Genomic DNA, 18812 nt, shown 5'->3' with positions numbered 1-18812 from the left:
CTATACCTTTTCTCCACTTTCGTAGCAGAGATTGCTCTGCCCCTAGCTCGCTCAACTTTCATCTTTTCACCCTTTCCTTCTCATTAACACAATCATGCTGTCTCTGATGTGCACCTCGCCCAGCGTTTGTCCTTAACCCGTGGAAATTTATGCGCCGTACATCATCTCGCTGCAATTCTGGATGAAAATGTTAGTAATATTAGCCTCCCATCTATGCATGCCAATCGCCTCTGGGTGTTCCTTGCTTTATAATAACCCCCGCATCGATTCACAGACCACGGCACGTGCTGAGAATTAAAGGCAGATTGCAAGGAGGCCTCAAAGACAGCATTTTTCCCCTTAAACTGTTATTGAGAAATGTTTTTCATATAACTGAGCTGAACTGAAACATGCAAATCTACTACTTTGATGATATAATGGTTCAGCACTTGAGTTGCAGTGGTTGAAATTGCCTCATGCTGCATATAAAAATATGAAAGGATAAACTGTATATAGATTGTCTTATTACTATTTTGAGCACTTTTATTGGGGCTCATTTTACTTCACCAACTTTGCTGTTGGTTTTTGTTAAGATGTCTCTTATTAGGATAGAATATGTGCTAATATGTGGATGTGAGTAATGTATAATGTATTGTTATTTGACACCAAGCAATGATGTAATGTAATACAAATACAAATGGAATATATATACCACTGCTATTTACTAACAGTAAATTGTAATATATAATACATATATAATAATAAGTAATATATTCAATTCAATTCAGTTTTATTTATATTGCTCCAATTCACAACAGCAGTCACCTCAAGGTGCTTTATATTATAAGGTAAAGACCCTGCAATATTACAAAGAAAACCCAACTATCAAATGGTGCCCTATGAGCAAGAAGTTGGTGACAGTTTGAAGAAAAAACTGAATAAATAATAAATAAATAAATAAATAAATAAATAAATAAATAAATAAACAAACTCCTTTAACAAGAAGAAACCTCAGGCAGAATCAGGCTCAGGGAGGGGCAACTATCTGCTGTGACTGGTTGGGGGTGAGAGAAAAGGCAAGAGAACAATCTCAGAGTGATGCTGAAAAGCATATTTTTAATGATGTTGCACAAACTAACGAGTAACACTATGCACAACATTTTTTGAGTGTCCCTCCTTAAACTGGACAGTAAGCACATAAACAATGTAGCATGTGCTAATTAGCACACAGCTCAAGGTACAGTTGAAGCAAATGGGAATGTGCTTAGCTTCACTGTTAACTAGTCCCGCATGCTGACATGCCAACGTATGCAAGTTAGCACAAAACCCCTAAAGTAATTGAAATAAATATAAATAAACTTAGTTTTACTGGAGTATGGTCATGATTGTACTTTTTACACAAAAATGATTTTAACCCGTAGCCTTCGAGGTTGACTGCATTATGGTGGGGGTGATGAAGGTGATGTTCCATTTCAAAGACTCCTTCAAATGCAGCCTTCTTTTCCTGCACTTCAAAGGATACATGATGGTACCACTTGGATTTATAATCAGCACCAATCCATGCGTCCATTAGAGTTTCATTTCAAAGTGAACTAATTCTGATATTTCACTATGAACCAAAGCTGGGAACTTTGTTTACAAAGGCCTGATTTCTCAGGTTTGTTACGTGTGAGTCATTACTTTGCTTTACTTTCCTGCAATGAAATAATGCTGAGTCATCACAGAGACAACCACTTAAACAGAATAAATCAGACATCCCTTATCTATTGACCCCACAGGATTTACTGCAACAGAACGCTGTCTAAAGAAAGTTTCCAATTTACAGAGTTTAACTTTTTTTGAAACAGCACACATGATTTATTTTTGAATTGTATATGAGCCATTTATCAGCTTTTTGAGAAACAGTTTGTCGCTATGGGCACTCATTAAGTGGTGACAGGAACAGTGCTCATACATACAAATGACTTTACCATTGAAGTTTATCTAAACATGCAGAGTCAGCAAATGTCTAAAGTACCCTACTCGATAAGGCTGCTGTTAAAAGATTATAGATTTCCCATACTGTAAATAAAACGCATAAATATTTGAAGATGCTCAACAGTAGCTATAAGACTACTGCACTGAACTGCATTTGTACTTGTGTTTAAGCCCGAAGTACTTCTGTTTCAGAAAGCCGACAAGGACCACTGCGGCACTTTTATGGTGATAAACTGTACTTTTGGGCAGCGTGATAATCTCTGCAAAAGGTTAACTTCTCCCTTTATGATTATGAAGTGTTTCCTCTGTGTTTTGCAACCTTCTTTGCCCTTTTCCTCACTGTGTCGTTTAAAAAGAATGCTGACATTTATTTTATTATGAAAAAGTGTGACTAAAATTAATCAAATTGTAAAATAATCCTAACAACTCTGGTAAAGAAAGCCCCTTTAAAAATGTATTTACGTATTTTGATATTCAGCCTCTGTTGTCTACACAATCGCTCTCAATTATCTTTGGCAATAAATGCCCTGGAATTATAATCAGGCTGCACTGATCATGGGGACGCTGTAAACAGATTGATGAAAACCAGCTCTGACAACTCCAATCCACCCAGTTATCATCATGTGGGTCCACATGGGCAATAAACCACAGCAGAGATTGCGCTGAATCTGTTCTTGATGGGAACAACTCACTATGGGTGTAATTAAGCCTTAATATGATCTAATCTCTCACTTTTGAAACCCTGAGTCTATCAGCAATCCTGATCCACCAGCAAACCATTGGGCATTGTGGGAATGTTCATTAGTCACTGTAATTGGCTGGTGATAGAATATCTGGACCAGATATTAAAGCCAGGAGGTTACCTGCCAGGAGAAACAAGAAATTCACATCTCTTATCTAATTCCATTATTAATAACGGCAACAATGTTTTACTGTCCCTTGAGTAATTAAAAAGACAGTGTAGATAACATCACTCTATCATTATTGTAGCCTTTTTGTGCACTTTTGCGAACTTCCTTTTCCAGTAAGAACAAGGCAGTATAGGTACTAGATCCTAAAAAGCATAAAAACAGTCTCATATATATGTATTTAAAGAAGACTCACAATGTGACACACTCTTGCTGGAATGAGCAGCTGCCCTTAATATATATCATTACCAATTTTATGACTCTCTACTTGTGCTTGTAAGCGGTTTATTTAAGATTCATTGTGAGGATGAGCTTTAATAGCAGAATGTGAATTTGTGAACGTGCCTTGGGTTGCTGCTTTACTTAAAGATGCACTCAAAAATTGTTTTACTGCCATGTTTTACTGAAGCAGCAAGCACGTGATGTTGTGTATTTTCATACACACGTCCCTTTTGGTTATCCTATAAACAATGGTCATTTTTCAAACTGGCTGCAGAAATAAAACTGATTTTATACACCCCCTGTGTCCCATAACCCCTTCAAGAGAGGACATTGCAGATGGATATTAGGTCACTTTCTGCATCAGTTTGGTCAGAGTCTGATACTGGCATGACCACATTTGTGATCATACTTTTCCAGGGTCTCTGCCAGCAGCCATTGCTGGATTCATTTTCCAAAACTCCATGAGCTCTTTCACTGATCAGGCCCTTCTCTGTTGGGAAATACCATGGTAACGGCGCTGGCAAGAGCTGACCTTGGCCATCATAACAAACACATATGCATAATGCACAAACACACACTCTGCTGCTGCTGCTGCTAGAGTTCCCCACCAGAGCTAGGCAATTGACATACTGTATCCCCCATGGCCACGGGGCCTCACTAGTCAGAAGTGAACAGTAATCAAAGTAGACACACAGGTCGAACTTTATTATCAACCACTCGATACCAGCTGCAAGTCCTCCAACAGACAGCACACAGGAAAGAACAATTTGGATTTTCAGACACAAGGCATGGAGGATTCAACTTGATCCTTTTGGATGTTGAACTGAAGTTTCAGAACTTTAAGACTGCAAGTGTGGCACACTGAAGCTGATGACCTGACAAAGGACGTGGAAATCTCATAGGTAGGATGGGATTCATTCCCTCTCTTTCACACTTTGTTTTTCACCGTTTGTCACTGAGTCATGAAACAAGCTAAACTGCACTTTTTTAATGGCTGATTTTGTAGCAGCTGGGAAATGCTAAACCTTTGTGCTAATGCACACCAAAAAAGCTGGCATCCAAAAGGTCTGTACTGTCAAAAAAAAAAAGAACAAAAAATCTTTGAGATTAAATGGATAACATCCTCAAAGGGAATGTCTGATATTTTTATATTATTCCTTTGCCTTTGAAAAAACACTTGTTCTCACCTAGACAACTAGTTGAAAGTGAATATCTGATCATTTCATGGTGTTCTGCCCACTGAAATCTGATTAAATTACATAGTGTGGAACATGGTACATTTCACAGCATGAATATTTTTTGTATCCATGTTGATTATATAACATTTTGCTTGTTTTAATTTTTAAAAGACCCAACAGTTCGTTTTTTAATCTGAACATGTCACTATGTGTACTCTTTATGATATTTAGTATACGTTTCCAACAGTTTTCCTCAACATCATCAAAGGCTAGAATATAAATGAGGCACCTATGAACTATGGCTTTCCATTATGTAAGTTAAAGTACTCTGAAAAAGACAGAAAACATTAACTCCAATAACCAGTGTCACATCACTGAGGAACTACAGTTAAATTACCTGGAAAAAACAAATCAGAGTTGAGCAGAGAATGTTTTGTTTTTCCAGGAAATATACCAGTAAACAGTGCTGTAATGTTAATAACCTCCAGCAATTGGCATAAAACAATTTGGACATTTTCTGGGTCAATCAATATTTGCAAGCATGAAACAACTTACACCCAGTGCTTAGATTAACCTTACCATAAAATGCTATTCAGGCATGAAGAGATCATTCCACAGCCAGTAAATGAAAAATTATTACCACTTTCTAACAAAAAAAGCAGGTAATATTCTTTGGGCAGACAATAATGTGTGAGCATTTATTTAAGTTTCTGTAATGACTAACCCACCGGTATGTGCAAAATCACAGAATGTTAGTTTTAATGCTAAAATATAATTATTGTTGTTATCTGTGAATTTTCAAATGTGCTATTTTATAAAAAGGCAGAAGAAAGTAAAGCACTTTTTTTTGGTTTAGGATGTGAAATTACAGTTATTTATTTGCATTCCTGAAGAGAAAAATTAGTTTTAGCAATTGAATGTTAGGTAGTACTACTCCTAGGGATCTATGGGTTAAAGTTAAAGCAAAGCAAGTCTGTTGTCTGTCTACAGAAATCCTCTGCAAGCCTCGATCCTTCTAAGAATGCTGGGTTTGATTTTCGTCCTTTTGTCTAATTCATATTTTCTGGAACTACAGATGTTTCTCAGTAATTTATGTGACAGCCATTAGCTTTAGTTTTCAGAGGCAGTTGCCCAAGTTCATAAAAGGGCTCTAAAAGACTATAAAACTGTTTCAGTGGCAATAAATTTTGAATTGAGTGGTATTTCCCTCCACTAAAATATATGCACCACAAAGCCACAAATATTTGTATTAAATAATAACAGCAGCGACAAACTTCTTCTTCTCTACTTTCATTTTCAAACTTTACATGCGTCCAGTGTCAGCGCATCACCCTGAATCCATCCAACTGAGATCCAAACGCAGTGTGAGGCACTCAACCGCAGAGACACTACAGAAAGGTGGCTTCCTGACCCCATTGGTCCACAGTGGTCCCATAATGGGGAAGACTGGGCAAAGTACAGTGGACTTGAACTCCCCTTCAGAGGTCAAACAAGCAGTTCCCTTTGAGGAGCTGGATCGTGTGGCGCCCCCTGCAGATAATAAGAAGAATGTGGAAGAGCCTCCTGACAGGGGAAGCTGGAAGGGCAAGTTTGATTTCCTCCTCTCATGCGTGGGATACGCCATCGGTTTAGGAAATGTGTGGAGGTTTCCCTATTTGTGTGGCAAGAATGGTGGAGGTAAGAGCTATGTAATTTATTAGAACTTCAGAGTTTTTCTAATTCCTGTATACAAGATCTTACCAAATATATTTTGTTTGTCTGTTTGATGTGTTTGTATCAGGGGCCTTCCTGATCCCATACTTTATGACACTGGTCTTTGCTGGGATACCACTTTTCTTCCTGGAAACAGCTCTGGGACAGTTCACTTCAGTTGGAGGACTTGGGGTGTGGAGACTAATCCCTATGATGAAGGGTAATGTATAAAGGAAAATACGGATTCACATTTCGTTGTTTTCATTTAGAATTCACACATATAAAGTCTGAGTAATCACATCCCTTTGTAAGGATTATGAGCATTGTAAAAGCTATATACATCAAAAACTGTGTTATTTTAGTGACTGAACTTGTTCCCATTCTGTGAGACCTGAATTACCTATACAGGAATTTCCAGCGTCTTCTTATTCATCAATCTTTCCTGCTCCTTTCCATATTATTATTATTATTATTATTATTATTATTGTTGTTGTTGTTGTTGTTGTTGTTGTTGTTGTTGTTGTTGTTATCCACAGTTATCTTTGACATCTTGCTAAATGTGAAATTGCTTGCTCTCCTGTTTGGGGATAGCAATAACACCATTGCCCCCACACTAAAATAACTCGAGTGAGGCACTTCATTGCAGATCCTCAGGCAGCAGAGACAGCAGCAATGCCAGTGAGCATGGTGCAAAGCCAAAAGCAACTGAGCATTAGAAACAGCACAATGACAACTCTGCCAATAATAAAGATGATGATGAGTTACACCATGTTAATTTTTCTCTGTCACGCAACATCATTTTTTAAATTAGTTAGTAACTTGTGTATCTTTCCCCTCTTCTTTTCTTTTCATTACATGCAACCTTGCATGTTAGCTGACCTGTAAAACATTGTATTGTGCAACACTGACACTTGTTCTCCCTTCAGGAGTTGGTCTGGCTGCAGTTGTTTTGTCCTTCTGGCTCAACATCTACTACATTATCATCATTGCTTGGGCGCTCTACTACTTATTCAACTCTTTTGGTTCGGTATGTTACATAATCAGTAGCAAACCTGCAACACAGAAAAGAAGTTGTAAACACTGTCATACATGCTAAGTTGAGTCAACCTGTGCTTGTCTTTGAATCCAGCATTTATGTAGCAACTTCATTAGTTTTTGGCCACAAGTACTAATCTCTGTTATCTCATATTCTGGTCTCCAGCAACTTAGTTTAGTCTTCAAGAACTATCTTTGTCATTGACTTTGTCTATTTGGTATCCACTGAGCACAGTCTACAAATTTTGGAATAATTTTAGAACAAAGTTCCTCAATATAAAACAGTCAAGACTTTGAATATCTCATTGTCTATAGTCCATAATATCATCAACAGATTCACAGAATCTGGAGAAGTCTCTGTGTGCAAGAGATAAAGTCAAAAGTCAGCATGAGTACATGTTAGCTTTGTGCCTTCAGGAAGCACAGCATTAAAAACCTGCATCATTCTGTCATAGACGCAACATCCTCTGCACTAACAAGTAGAGGGATCATCTGGCTTGTTATTAGCACTCAGTTCCTAAGCATGTATCTTGCCAGGCTTTTGGACTGGGCTAATATTGCCAATGCCAATTAGGAATAGGGAGCTTGCTACAAAGGCACTGTCAGTGCTAAAGGATATATGGAGGTTACAGTACAACATAAACTCCCATAACGATGAGCAAAATAAAAACAAAATATGATTTACGAGATTTTATTTCCGTTTTAGTTACATTTTACACAGTGCCCCAACTCTTTTGGAATTAGGGTTGTTGGTCTTCATCAGCAGAAAAAGCTGTAAAACGTATTAAAATAAGAAAAGATAAAAAATAAAATAAAAATTTAAAAGTTTAAGTTTATGCCCTGTTTCACATTTTCCAGAGCCATCCAGTGGGCCAGACTGGAGTCTTTGCCAGGCCAATTCTTGCCCCCGGGCCTTATATTTGATACCTCTTCCTCCATTTATTTTAAAAGTTGATTTAGGTCCAATATGAAACCTGCTAATTTATACTAATCTTATAGTATGTTGGACTCAGTTTTCTTTTATCCCATTTTCCAGACATAGTTTTGCCACCTCGTCCATAAGTAAGGTTATTTAGGATTTGTTTACCATCTTTCTCAGTGTAAAATGGTTTTCTTTCTCTGCATTATCATTCTGCTTTGGTATTTCTCTGCATGACTGGCTGCCTTTAAGAAGCCCGATGGCAGAAATGTAAAGACTTTGCAGGCATGAGTTTCTTTTACTGGGAATAATACGAAGCAGGAAAAAAAGGGTTGTCATTGTTGTTCAGTGTTTTTAGCTGAAGGTCAAAAACAGACTGAGTTCATTAAATGTCATTTTCACTGTTGGGTGGTTTGCCTTTCTGTCTCTGTCGTTGTTTCTTTTGTTTGGGAAAGTCTTTGTGGTGCTGTCTGTGTCTCAAGGAGACTTTTTTTTTTTTTAAATTTACAAAGTTTTGTGTTAACTCTGATGGATTTTTGTATTGGGATACAGGTAATATATTTTGCAACAGTGAGTTTGCAGTTTTGATGATTTGTCCTCCTAGAACCTGTTTTTTTTTCATGCATACTGTATGCTGTGTATGCAGGAGCTGCCTTGGCAAAGCTGTGATAACCCCTGGAACACGGAAAAATGTTTTTCCAACTACAGTCTGACAGACACCACCAACTTGACCAGCGCTGTCACCGAGTTTTGGGAGTAAGTTAATACGAGATATTCTGCACGAGAATGTATAGAGAGGTATATCTGGAAGCTCTTGGTGCTTATCTCAGTCTGGATTCAAAGAATGCCTGTGTGTGTTTCTGAAGGCGTAACATGCACCAGCTGTCTAATGGCCTGGAGGAACCAGGAGAGCTACGCTGGCCCTTAGTGGGCACTCTTGGGCTGGCGTGGGTTCTTGTCTACTTCTCAATCTGGAAAGGAGTTGAATGGACGGGAAAGGTGAGTCTCTCTGCCCCAGGTTCTGTTAATTCTCTTCTTCTGTGTTGTTTAGGCTTTGTGTTTTCATCAGTCTCAGACCACTCGGTTTACACTGGCCAGTATTTTTATTAGCTCCTCTTTCTGCCTTCCACCCCCTGAATATTAAAGCTTTAATCATGAAAACATGACCAGACTTTGAGCTTTTCATGATATAAACCTCATGTTGTTGTTGTTGCCTGAGTTAGTGGGTGAAACCTAATAAAAGGAAACATGAATTCAGAGATATTAAAAGCTGAACATTTGTATTTTTTTTAGGACTACTAGCTGCAGCAGGCTATAAAGTTGGTACCTTCAGCATATTTGAGGGTGAGATGCAAACAGTGGCATGAAAATTAAGAAAGAATCTTCATTTTTCTCTTATCTGACTGAAGCACCAATCAGCTGAAAATTATGTTTAATTTTAAGTTTTTGTTTAAATGTATTTAAATCTTTTACGATTTCCTGACTCTTCTCTTAAATCATCTCTCTGTTTGAGTGCACCCTCTTTCATTACTAAGGTTTTATGTATCTGAATATAAAAGCTAACCTGGTCCGTGGCAGATCATAAAATTATTTTAATAAAACTTAAAAGGAACAGCAAAGTGTCATTATTTATGTCATTATTATTTTATATTATATAATGATGCAGAAGCTGTGTGTGAAAAAGTGCACCCTCACTCACTCTCTCCATAGGAATTGAGAGGGTATGTAGGAGCCAGGTGCTGCTAATCACATTCAATTGATTAATTATCAGCAAGTATGTGCAAGCTTGTTCATGAGTGCAAAACATTCAAGACAGTTGCCAGTCTTCCCAGGAGTGAACCTAGCAAATTCAACCCAAGGTCAGATGGTGCAATTGCAGACAAGCTGCATAAAAAACCAAGAGCTATATTTTAACCTTAGTTAACATTTTAAATGTTAAAATTCATAACAATACATTTAGAATAAATGACTGAAAGAGTTATGGCAGTACAGCTTAGTTACATCCAAACAAACTACAAGATTTCTGGAACAGATGAGACCAATGTGGAGATGTTTGGCCACAAGACCCAGTGCCATGCTTGGCAAAAACCAAACAAGCTTATCAGCACAAACACCTCATACCAGTTGTTGAGGACAGTAGTGGAAGGTTGCAGCCACATTTTGAGTTGACCCTGAACTCATTTGTATAGCAAAATATTCTAGCATCAAATGCAAAACCATATGATAGCTAAAGGTTAGTTGAAAACGGGGTAGTTGATCCTGAGCACAGCAGCATATTTACAACAGAATGTTTGATGTGAAAAAAAAATCAAGGTAATTCAGTGCCCAAGTCAAAGTCCAGACTTCAACCTGATTGAAGAGACTTTAAGAGAGCTGGCACAAAATTCCTTCACAATGATCTGAGAGACTGAAAAGTCATACAGAAAACCATCACTTCAAGTTATTCCTGCTAAAGGCGGCTCTATGAGCTACTGAATCACTGGGTGCACTGTTTTTCACACACTGCTTTTGCATTTTGGTTTAGTTTTTGTTAAATAAATAATGACAAAGTCATTTGTTGTTATTCATCCAACACTGCATTTAATATAGAACCTGCTAAGAACCAGATCATTGTTTAGGATGTCCTGATATCTTAAACCTAAGAACCGAGAGCAGGTATGCTTTCTTTATCACCATCGCAGTGAAGACAAATAAAAATCAATCAGTCAATGTCTTAGAGACAGTATTTTTTTCCAGTTTCAGATGTTTGCATCTGCTGCCATTTTTCTGTGCACATCCAATCTCTCTTTTACCATTTTATTCAAATTGAAATAGAAATAGCTTCAAAATGTAAGATTTGACTACTGCTGGACAATTTAGAGGTGATAGAAAAATCTTCACTTTGCCTACTGCCTGGGATTTCAAATTACAGCAAGTAAAGTATATGAGCAGAAACACATTTACACATTCACCGCCAGGGATAATTGGATTTTAATGTGCGGCATCTGAGAGCAGTGAGAAAAATGAATTCCCCAAAGGCCCTGGCCTTGATGGACATTACCAATTAAGGATAATCATTATGCACAAGAACTACGGGACACATCCTACAGATCTTTTGGCAAAGAGAAACTATGGAAATATTTCAGTAGGTGCCTCTTCTGTACACTGTTTTGCATCTCTTTTGATGTAATTATTTAAAGCAAATAGCGTGTTTGCAATTTTGATAATTTGAAAAGCAAAGCCATCTCAATATCTTAACAGAAATGTATTTAAAAATATGCAAACAGCATACTCTGTCCTATAAAATGTTTTTGACTTTTTAAAATTTTTAATTCTCTTTCATTTAAATACTTAAAAAGCAATCATTCTGTCTTTCAGGTAGTGTATTTCTCAGCCACCTATCCCTACTTCATGCTGTTCATCCTGTTCTTCAGGGGGGTCACACTCCCTGGAGCCATAGATGGGATTCTCTTCTACATTACTCCAGACTTCAATAAGCTCGTCCGATCTGAGGTTCATAGTTTGCACAAATCCACATCTAATCACCCACGCACCTTAACAAACAAACACCAGTAATTACACTATGTTGTCTCACAGGTGTGGCTGGATGCAGCAACTCAAATCTTCTTTTCATACGGACTGGGCCTGGGATCCCTCATCGCATTGGGAAGCTACAACTCTTACAACAACGATGTCTACAAGTAGGAGCAGGGAATCCAAAGTGTTGTAGAATCCTCTTTTGTAGATGATGCACAGACAATGATGTTCTTTTCTTCTCTGACTGATGTTTTTTCTTTAGGGATGCAGTCATAGTATGCTGCATCAACTCTTGCACCAGCATGTTTGCTGGATTTGTCATCTTCTCCATCGTAGGCTTCATGTCCTACATCACGAAGAAACCCGTGCACGAACTGGCAGCATCAGGTGAAAGTCATATTTTATAACTTATAAGAAATTGTTCACTATTCAGATTTGATTACTTCTGGATTAAATATTTTTAATGTACATATTAGAAGCAATATGAAGTTTGAAACTAAAAAACATTTAAAAAATAATAATATAATATTGCATACAGACACAGGCCATCGGTGGTCAAAGAGAGAAAAATATTTGATATGGTTTTACTAAATTAAGCACGAATTGCTACTATGTGCAGGTTTAAAATAATTATTCTCAATAATCAGATGGTAGGGTCAGAATTTAGCATAAACAACATGGAAGCACAGATTCATTGTGCTTTGCATCAACAGTTCCAGCTAAATGCTATTTGTAATATTTTCCTGGCACACATTAGGTCTCTTAGTAATACCTTAGTACCAGCTGAGCATGTTTAAACGGCACAGCCTTCCTGAGTACTGTTTCTGACCATTTCCATCTATTTATGACCTCAGCCATCTTCTGATGGCTGCTTGCAACAGGATTATGTGCCATGTTATGAAGTTTGAATCACCATCTCAAATGGCCTCCGTAGTTACCAGATCTCAATCCAGTTGATTGGTCCAAGTTGGTGCAATCAACAAATCTGCATCAACTGTCTGATGCAATCAAGTCAGTAAGGACCAAAATCTGTGAGGATGTTTCCAGCACCTTATTGAATCTATGCCAGGAAGGATTAAGGTACTTCTAAAGGCAAAAAGAGGTCAAACTAGGTATTAACAATGTGTATCTAATATAGTAATTCATATAATGTTATAAGATAAAGCATTTATAATTTTAATAATTTGTCTCGTTTGCAATTTTTAGGTCCAGGGCTGGCATTTTTAGCGTATCCTCAGGCAGTCACACAGCTTCCCATGTCCTCGCTATGGGCCATCCTGTTCTTCTCCATGCTCATGATGTTGGGCCTGGACAGTCAGGTACCATCAATCCAGATGTTGTAATAGAGATATTACAACTGATTAATTGGTGATTGCTATAAGTTTATAGATGAACTTAACTAAGATACTGGTGCTCTCTTTTAATAACAAACCACATTCTTCATGTCATCGTGTTTTAGTTCTGCACAGTAGAGGGCTTCATCACAGCTCTGATGGATGAATATCCCATGGTTTTGCGAAAGAGGAAGAAGGTCTTCATCCTCATTGTCTGCCTCATCTCCTTCATCATCGGCTTCTCTAACATCACGCAGGTGCTGCACAAACTCTGCATTAGGTCACTATAAAATGAACAAAGTAAAGAGGGTTTTAACCATCCAAAGAATGTGTATAAACCTGTTTAATATTATAAGAGGACGGTCTTGAAACCCAGCTCGTGTGAACTCTTGCACATTTTTCCGACACAAGGGAAAAGAGCTCTTGCATTATGCATAATGACAAAACGATCTCACAACAACCTGCGGTGTACTCTCATCATGTATATTTTATTCAATGAAGAGAGGGATGGTAATATTTGGTCTCTAAAGTAGTTATGCGTGTTCCTGCATGTGTGTTGAAATCTCCTAGGGTGGTCTCTATGTGTTCAAGCTGTTTGATTACTACTCCGCCAGTGGGATGTGTCTGCTCTTCCTCGTCTTCTTTGAAACCATTTCCATATCCTGGTTTTATGGTAGGAAATCCATTTTCTTTTCATTAAAAAAAAGAAGAATTAAAGCAAATATTGCAACTTGAAATTAAATGTAACCACATTGGTAATAATTTGAGTCATTCTGGACGAAATGTAACAATGACTCCAGCATTTAAATTTCCTACTTAGCTGTTCAACAGGAAATTACATCTATCTGCTACCCTTTCTGTGATAAATCTCTGCCATCTTGGGTTCCCTTCCCCCCCCCACCACCATCATTATGGCTTTGTTCTGGCAGTCGATATCTCCTCATTAACACCAACACTCCCTTTGCCCTCCTCTCTTTATGCCACAGGAGCTGAAAGATTTTATAAGAACATCGAGGACATGATCGGCTATCGGCCATGTGGCTGGTGGAAGCTTTGCTGGATGATCTTCACACCTCTAATTTGCTTGGTAGGAGAAAACTGATTATGGATTTGACCTCTATGACCTTCACCTAGAGGTGCTTAATTCTTTAAATTTGTAATTTTCAGTCAGGCTTTGTTCTTCTGTAAGGAAATCTAGGGATCCATCAAGCTAGAGCACTAGCCTTAGGTAGAGAATTGATCTAATTTGTATTCTAATTTGTATTTGACCTCATGGACGGTCAGGTCCTTTGGGAAATCTTGCAAAGCTAGTCCTGTATTGAAAAAGAACACTGAGGGAAATTTGGAAGAAATTGCAAACTAGACAATGCTTTGATAATCTGATTGTCTAAGACTAAGCAGAATGTTATTTTAACCAGGAACACTGTTGGATAGTTTGTCTGTTGTCTCATGTGGTCTAAAAGAAAAGCTAATGACAATTAACCTTGACTGGACTGTTAGCATGCTAACTCACGCAAGTCAATAAAGTACACATTGTACTTGGTGAACAGAGGTATTTCAGCAGGTAATTTTGTGAGCGGGTTAGCATGCTATTAGTAGTATTTTGCTCAAAGCATGGCTAAGTCTAATGCTGCAAACCCCATCAATCTACAGTATGTGCAAAAATCTTAAGTCAATACTTGTTTCTATATATTTCACATCTAAGGAGCTAGACCTTAGTGCCACTTTTGAAAGCATTTCAAGTTTAATCTCAAAATTTTAACTTGTATATAAAAAAATGTTTTTTTGTTTGTTTTTTCTTACATATATTTGCTTCCGTTGCGCAGCCATGTTTTCTGAACGTCTGTTTTGGATTTTGGCTTTTGGCACTCTTTTTCAGTTCAGTCCTTGTACCTGATCATTTTCAGAGGAATTCAGGTTTTGTTGTTGCTTATTAAGACATTTAACACTGACTCATTAAAAAATAAAGTTGGACCTGACAGGGAGCGAAACAAAAGGCATCCAACATTCAAAGAAGAGCTTTGAATGTCCTTGAGAATTAATCCTGAAGACTACTTAAAGAAATTAGAAGAAAGTCACCAAATACTTACCTTTACATCGTTAGACTATTTTTTTTTACCTTATTTGCTGTATATCTATGTATGTTTGCACATGTTGAATAAATTCCTGCAACCATCTCCCATTTTCCTAGCAAAGTCTTGGCTCAAGACTTTTGGACAAAACTGCTAAGCACAAGTTTCCTGGCTTATCTAGACTCTCAGGTTATGAATAATTACTGCACTGGAGTATATTGATATATGAATATTATAATTTTATTTTGTAGGGAGTGTTTACCTTTAGTGCCATTGAGATGACTCCTCTCACCTTGGGGAAGTATGTGTACCCCCTGTGGGGCCAAGCGATTGGCTGGCTCATGGCAATGTCCTCCATGGTACTCATCCCAGGCTATGTTATCTACATGTTCTGCAGCACCAAAGGCAGCATCAAACAGGTACAAACATCTTACACAACTCTCTCAGATTCTGATTTTAATCAACTCAAGCTAAAAGAAAATTATGCAATAAAGTGTTGAAAAGAGAATATACAGGTAACACATGAGATTAAAAATGGAAAAAGTCCTGGAAGGCTGAAGTTCATCTCTTATAAAGACTGTAGTTATTCAGGAAGAACAGAATTGATGGTTTTTGCTCAAGGCCGACATTATTATTCTGGTTTTAGGCAGGAAAGTATATTTTTGAAGATGTGCACTGCTTGTGACAGTAAATATTTACAAAGCAGCTTTACGTCTCCGCTGCTGATTCCTGTGAGATATTTGTAACTTCGGGCTAAAGAGCATATTTTGTTAACTTTTTACATTATTCATGTGCGAATGTAAGTACAATTTCACCCAGTACTCTCACCCGGGTTCAAATCATAATCATTTAATCATATTGTGATGTAATTGATTTTTATTTTTACATGTCCAGCGTTGGCGGAGGATGACAACTGCCCAGGAGGATGAAAGGCGATCAGGGCAGGATGAATTCACACACACAGACAGCGTGGGTGAAGCACCTGTCTAAACCTGATTGTTCAAGCTAAAAAAATCTGTCTGCCAGGACTTAATGTAGTTAATATTGGAAGTTAACAATTTGATGGATGGATAGATAGATGGATGGATGGATGGATGCAGTATTGTCTCTGGACTACAGTGTCTAACCATCCTTCAACTTGAGTTGAAGTAAATAAAGAAGATGAATAAGTATTTTTGATATAGATATTGTTTCCTTTTCAGTAAAAGTTATGGCAAGCAAGTGAATGATACAGGTCACAATAACCTGTATACAAAGCCCATATGTACAATAAACCATCATGAATGTAAATCCACATGCTCTTCATAAATTGCAGCACAATGAAGGCCTTTGTTTATAACGTTACTGCAAATTTAATGAATATTGTTGTACTGCGAAATGGAACTGTCTGGTAAAACTTGATTTCAAGTATAAAACTCTATTAATGGGGAACCCCAATATTTCATTTAAAGAACCAACCAGTTACTGTGATGTAGTTATTCTCAGCAACACAGTATCGCTTCAGTTGTCTGTAGGTCACATTTATCTGAGCAAGACCTAAAATGAAAAGTAATATTTCTCATGATAATCTTTAACATAAATAAGGAAATCTACACGTTATTTACCATATGCTGTTTTTCAGTTAACACAGTTTTGAAATACCTGTTTTTAGTTTTTAATTATGTATATTGAAGTTAAGTATGTATATTGAAGAGTTTGATTAAAATATTAGAGAACTGTAAATATAATTGTTTTGTTATATTTATGCACTGTCTATAAAACGTGGATGTAGGTCCAGGAACTGAGAAGTGAAGCCAATGTGGAAGTGCCTTAAACTTAAATTCATTCACCTGACCAGTAGGGGGCGACTACTCTGGTTGCCAGAAGAAGTTTGATTGTTTAATCTTTATTATAACATTACCCTGTTATTCAAGTAAACACTTTACTAATGGGTTTATGGTTTTAACCATTAGTTTTATGTCTTGCTTAATACAAGATAGTGTTTATTTTGTATATAATGGTCAAATTTAGAGTAAAACAGATGGTAAAATAGGGTGATGTCAAAAATGCAGAGGCGGAAGTCAACAAACTAGTGGGTTGGATACATCCATATTTTATAAACAGTCTATGTTTGTATTAAGTGTATTTTTAAACTATGAAACTTTTCATGATAAATGTTTTCAAACTCTGTTTTATAAGGTGAATGTGAAAACCAAGCATCTTAGAAAAGAAAAGTAAAAGAAAAGACACTTTTTTCATCTCCAAAATTGTGTTTGGTTTTTAAAAGCTTCATTAAGCTTAATTTTATCAATACATAAAAAACACCTAATGCTTAAGTATGTTTGTAAAACTTAAAATTACTGAATATAGTGAAGCAAGGTTTTCTTTGGACTGCAACTTTATGATCTGTATTAAAGATATACCCTGATATTGCTTCAGAGTTCATGTTAATAAAATGTATACCACTGGCACTTGGGATGTCAATTCTTCATTTCTCATCAGCTAGTTAGAAGTCAGTAACTTCAGTATGTACAGCTGTGGTCAGAACTTTACATATACTCCTCACAGTCATCAATGTTATTGTAATTTGACTTTATTTCCAGGGTGTATAGATTTTATCTTCTTATCTCTCAATTTTGCCTAAATAAAAATGATTTCCTTGATAACAATCATAGAATTGACCAACCAAGGACAAAATTCTGGAATGGCTTTCCCAATTCCCCAACATCAACCCTATTGAAAATGTTTGTACTATGCTTAAAAGCTCGGTTCTTATTCAGGAAATGAATCCATTTAAATGAACTCTACCAATTCTACCAAGATGACTGGTCAAATAGCTTGTTGAAGGCTACCAAAGCATGCAGTGTGAAAGGGTAGCGGATTAGAGAAAATCCAAAATAAATGTAAATTTGTGCAAAGAGCTTTTGTTTTCAAGAACATTAAATATGCTGTGTGAGCCCCATATTACCATGACATCCATGCCTGTGAGGAGTATATGTAAACTTCTGATCACTTTATTAAGGTAACTACAACTATATTTGCCTTTTCTCCTAAAATGACTTTTTTCTAAAAACGTCACCAACATGTCTTTTTAACATGGCATTAACTCAAAACAAAAGACCAGCTCAACTTTTCAGTATTTTACTTTTGTCTCCTGCACGGATTCGTGTTCTGAAATAAAAATGAGAAAATGCAAATCGACATTCCTTGCTATACATTGCCAGGTTCAATGTGCTGCGGTATAGCCCAGCTAAGCAATTCCTGAAAGTTCTTTACACTGTGACACTAAGGAAGGTGCTACGATGCAATACCTCCAGCACTGGCACCAGCCATGATTTCTGGTGTTACTTATAGTACAGCATTGCTTTATTTCCATGCATGGACATGCTAGTCCATGCGGTTTGTATATTTGCAACAGATATACTAAGATCAAAATTTTTGTGACAAAAACAAGATAATTTATAATGATAAAAATGTCTTCTTTTGCTGTCTCTTGGTGTATAAAAACAATGAGGTATTCTTACCCACTCCCACTCATGTTGAGCGTAGTTGCAAGTTTGACAAACCAGGTGACTCCTGTTGGCTCTTTTTTGCTCTCCCCCATAATCAAGGTACATATCTTGCTATTTTGCTGCTGTTTTCATACTGTGACATCAACTACTGTTCTATTCACTATTTCTTCCTTGGCAGGTAGTTTACTTTTTCAGAGAAAACACCTGCTTGCTACTGAAAACAATAAGACTCAATAATAAAGATAAGTTCCACATGGTGTCATAAAACTGAAGCCAAACTTACAGTATGTGGATTTACTACTAGAAGCATACACCTCACATAAAAGTAGTGTTATGATTCATTGTTCCATGTATTCTTTAGCTATTGTATTACTTTTCATAAAACTCAAAGTAGGAGGAAAACTATGTGTGCGGGTTTATAGTGTGTGAAGGTAAAATACTGTGTTGTGTGATGTGTAACATTTCAAAATAAGCATTTTCCCAGCAATT

At 37.0% G+C, this 18812-nt stretch overlaps 1 protein-coding gene across 1 annotated transcript; it reads left to right on the top strand.

Moving 5' to 3' along the window:
- Nucleotides 1-3777: 3777 nt before the first annotated feature.
- Nucleotides 3778-17275, top strand: slc6a1l (solute carrier family 6 member 1, like). Its single transcript, XM_063460826.1, has 15 exons — nt 3778-3988; nt 5582-5941; nt 6045-6176; nt 6883-6983; nt 8557-8666; nt 8777-8909; nt 11268-11402; nt 11487-11590; nt 11689-11813; nt 12633-12745; nt 12886-13017; nt 13331-13433; nt 13747-13847; nt 15084-15251; nt 15727-17275. Exons 2-15 carry the CDS (start codon nt 5701-5703, stop codon nt 15820-15822), a joined length of 1794 nt encoding a protein of 597 aa, XP_063316896.1. The 5' UTR covers nt 3778-3988; nt 5582-5700; the 3' UTR covers nt 15823-17275.
- Nucleotides 17276-18812: the final 1537 nt, after the last annotated feature.

This window comes from Pelmatolapia mariae, linkage group LG17 (assembly GCF_036321145.2).
Source record: "Pelmatolapia mariae isolate MD_Pm_ZW linkage group LG17, Pm_UMD_F_2, whole genome shotgun sequence".
NCBI lineage: Eukaryota > Metazoa > Chordata > Actinopteri > Cichliformes > Cichlidae > Pelmatolapia > Pelmatolapia mariae.
The sequence above is the reverse complement of the archived record's forward strand: the minus strand, read 5'-3'. Positions and strand labels throughout refer to the sequence as shown.

Coding starts and splice junctions, on each gene's coding strand:
- slc6a1l (XM_063460826.1), top strand. CDS start 5,701: ATGGGGAAGACTGGGCAAAGTACAGTGGACTTGAACTCCCCTTCAGAG. Junction 8,910..11,267: donor GAGTTGAATGGACGGGAAAG/GTGAGTCTCTCT, acceptor TCTGTCTTTCAG/GTAGTGTATTTCTCAGCCAC. Junction 11,591..11,688: donor TACAACAACGATGTCTACAA/GTAGGAGCAGGG, acceptor TTTTTTCTTTAG/GGATGCAGTCATAGTATGCT.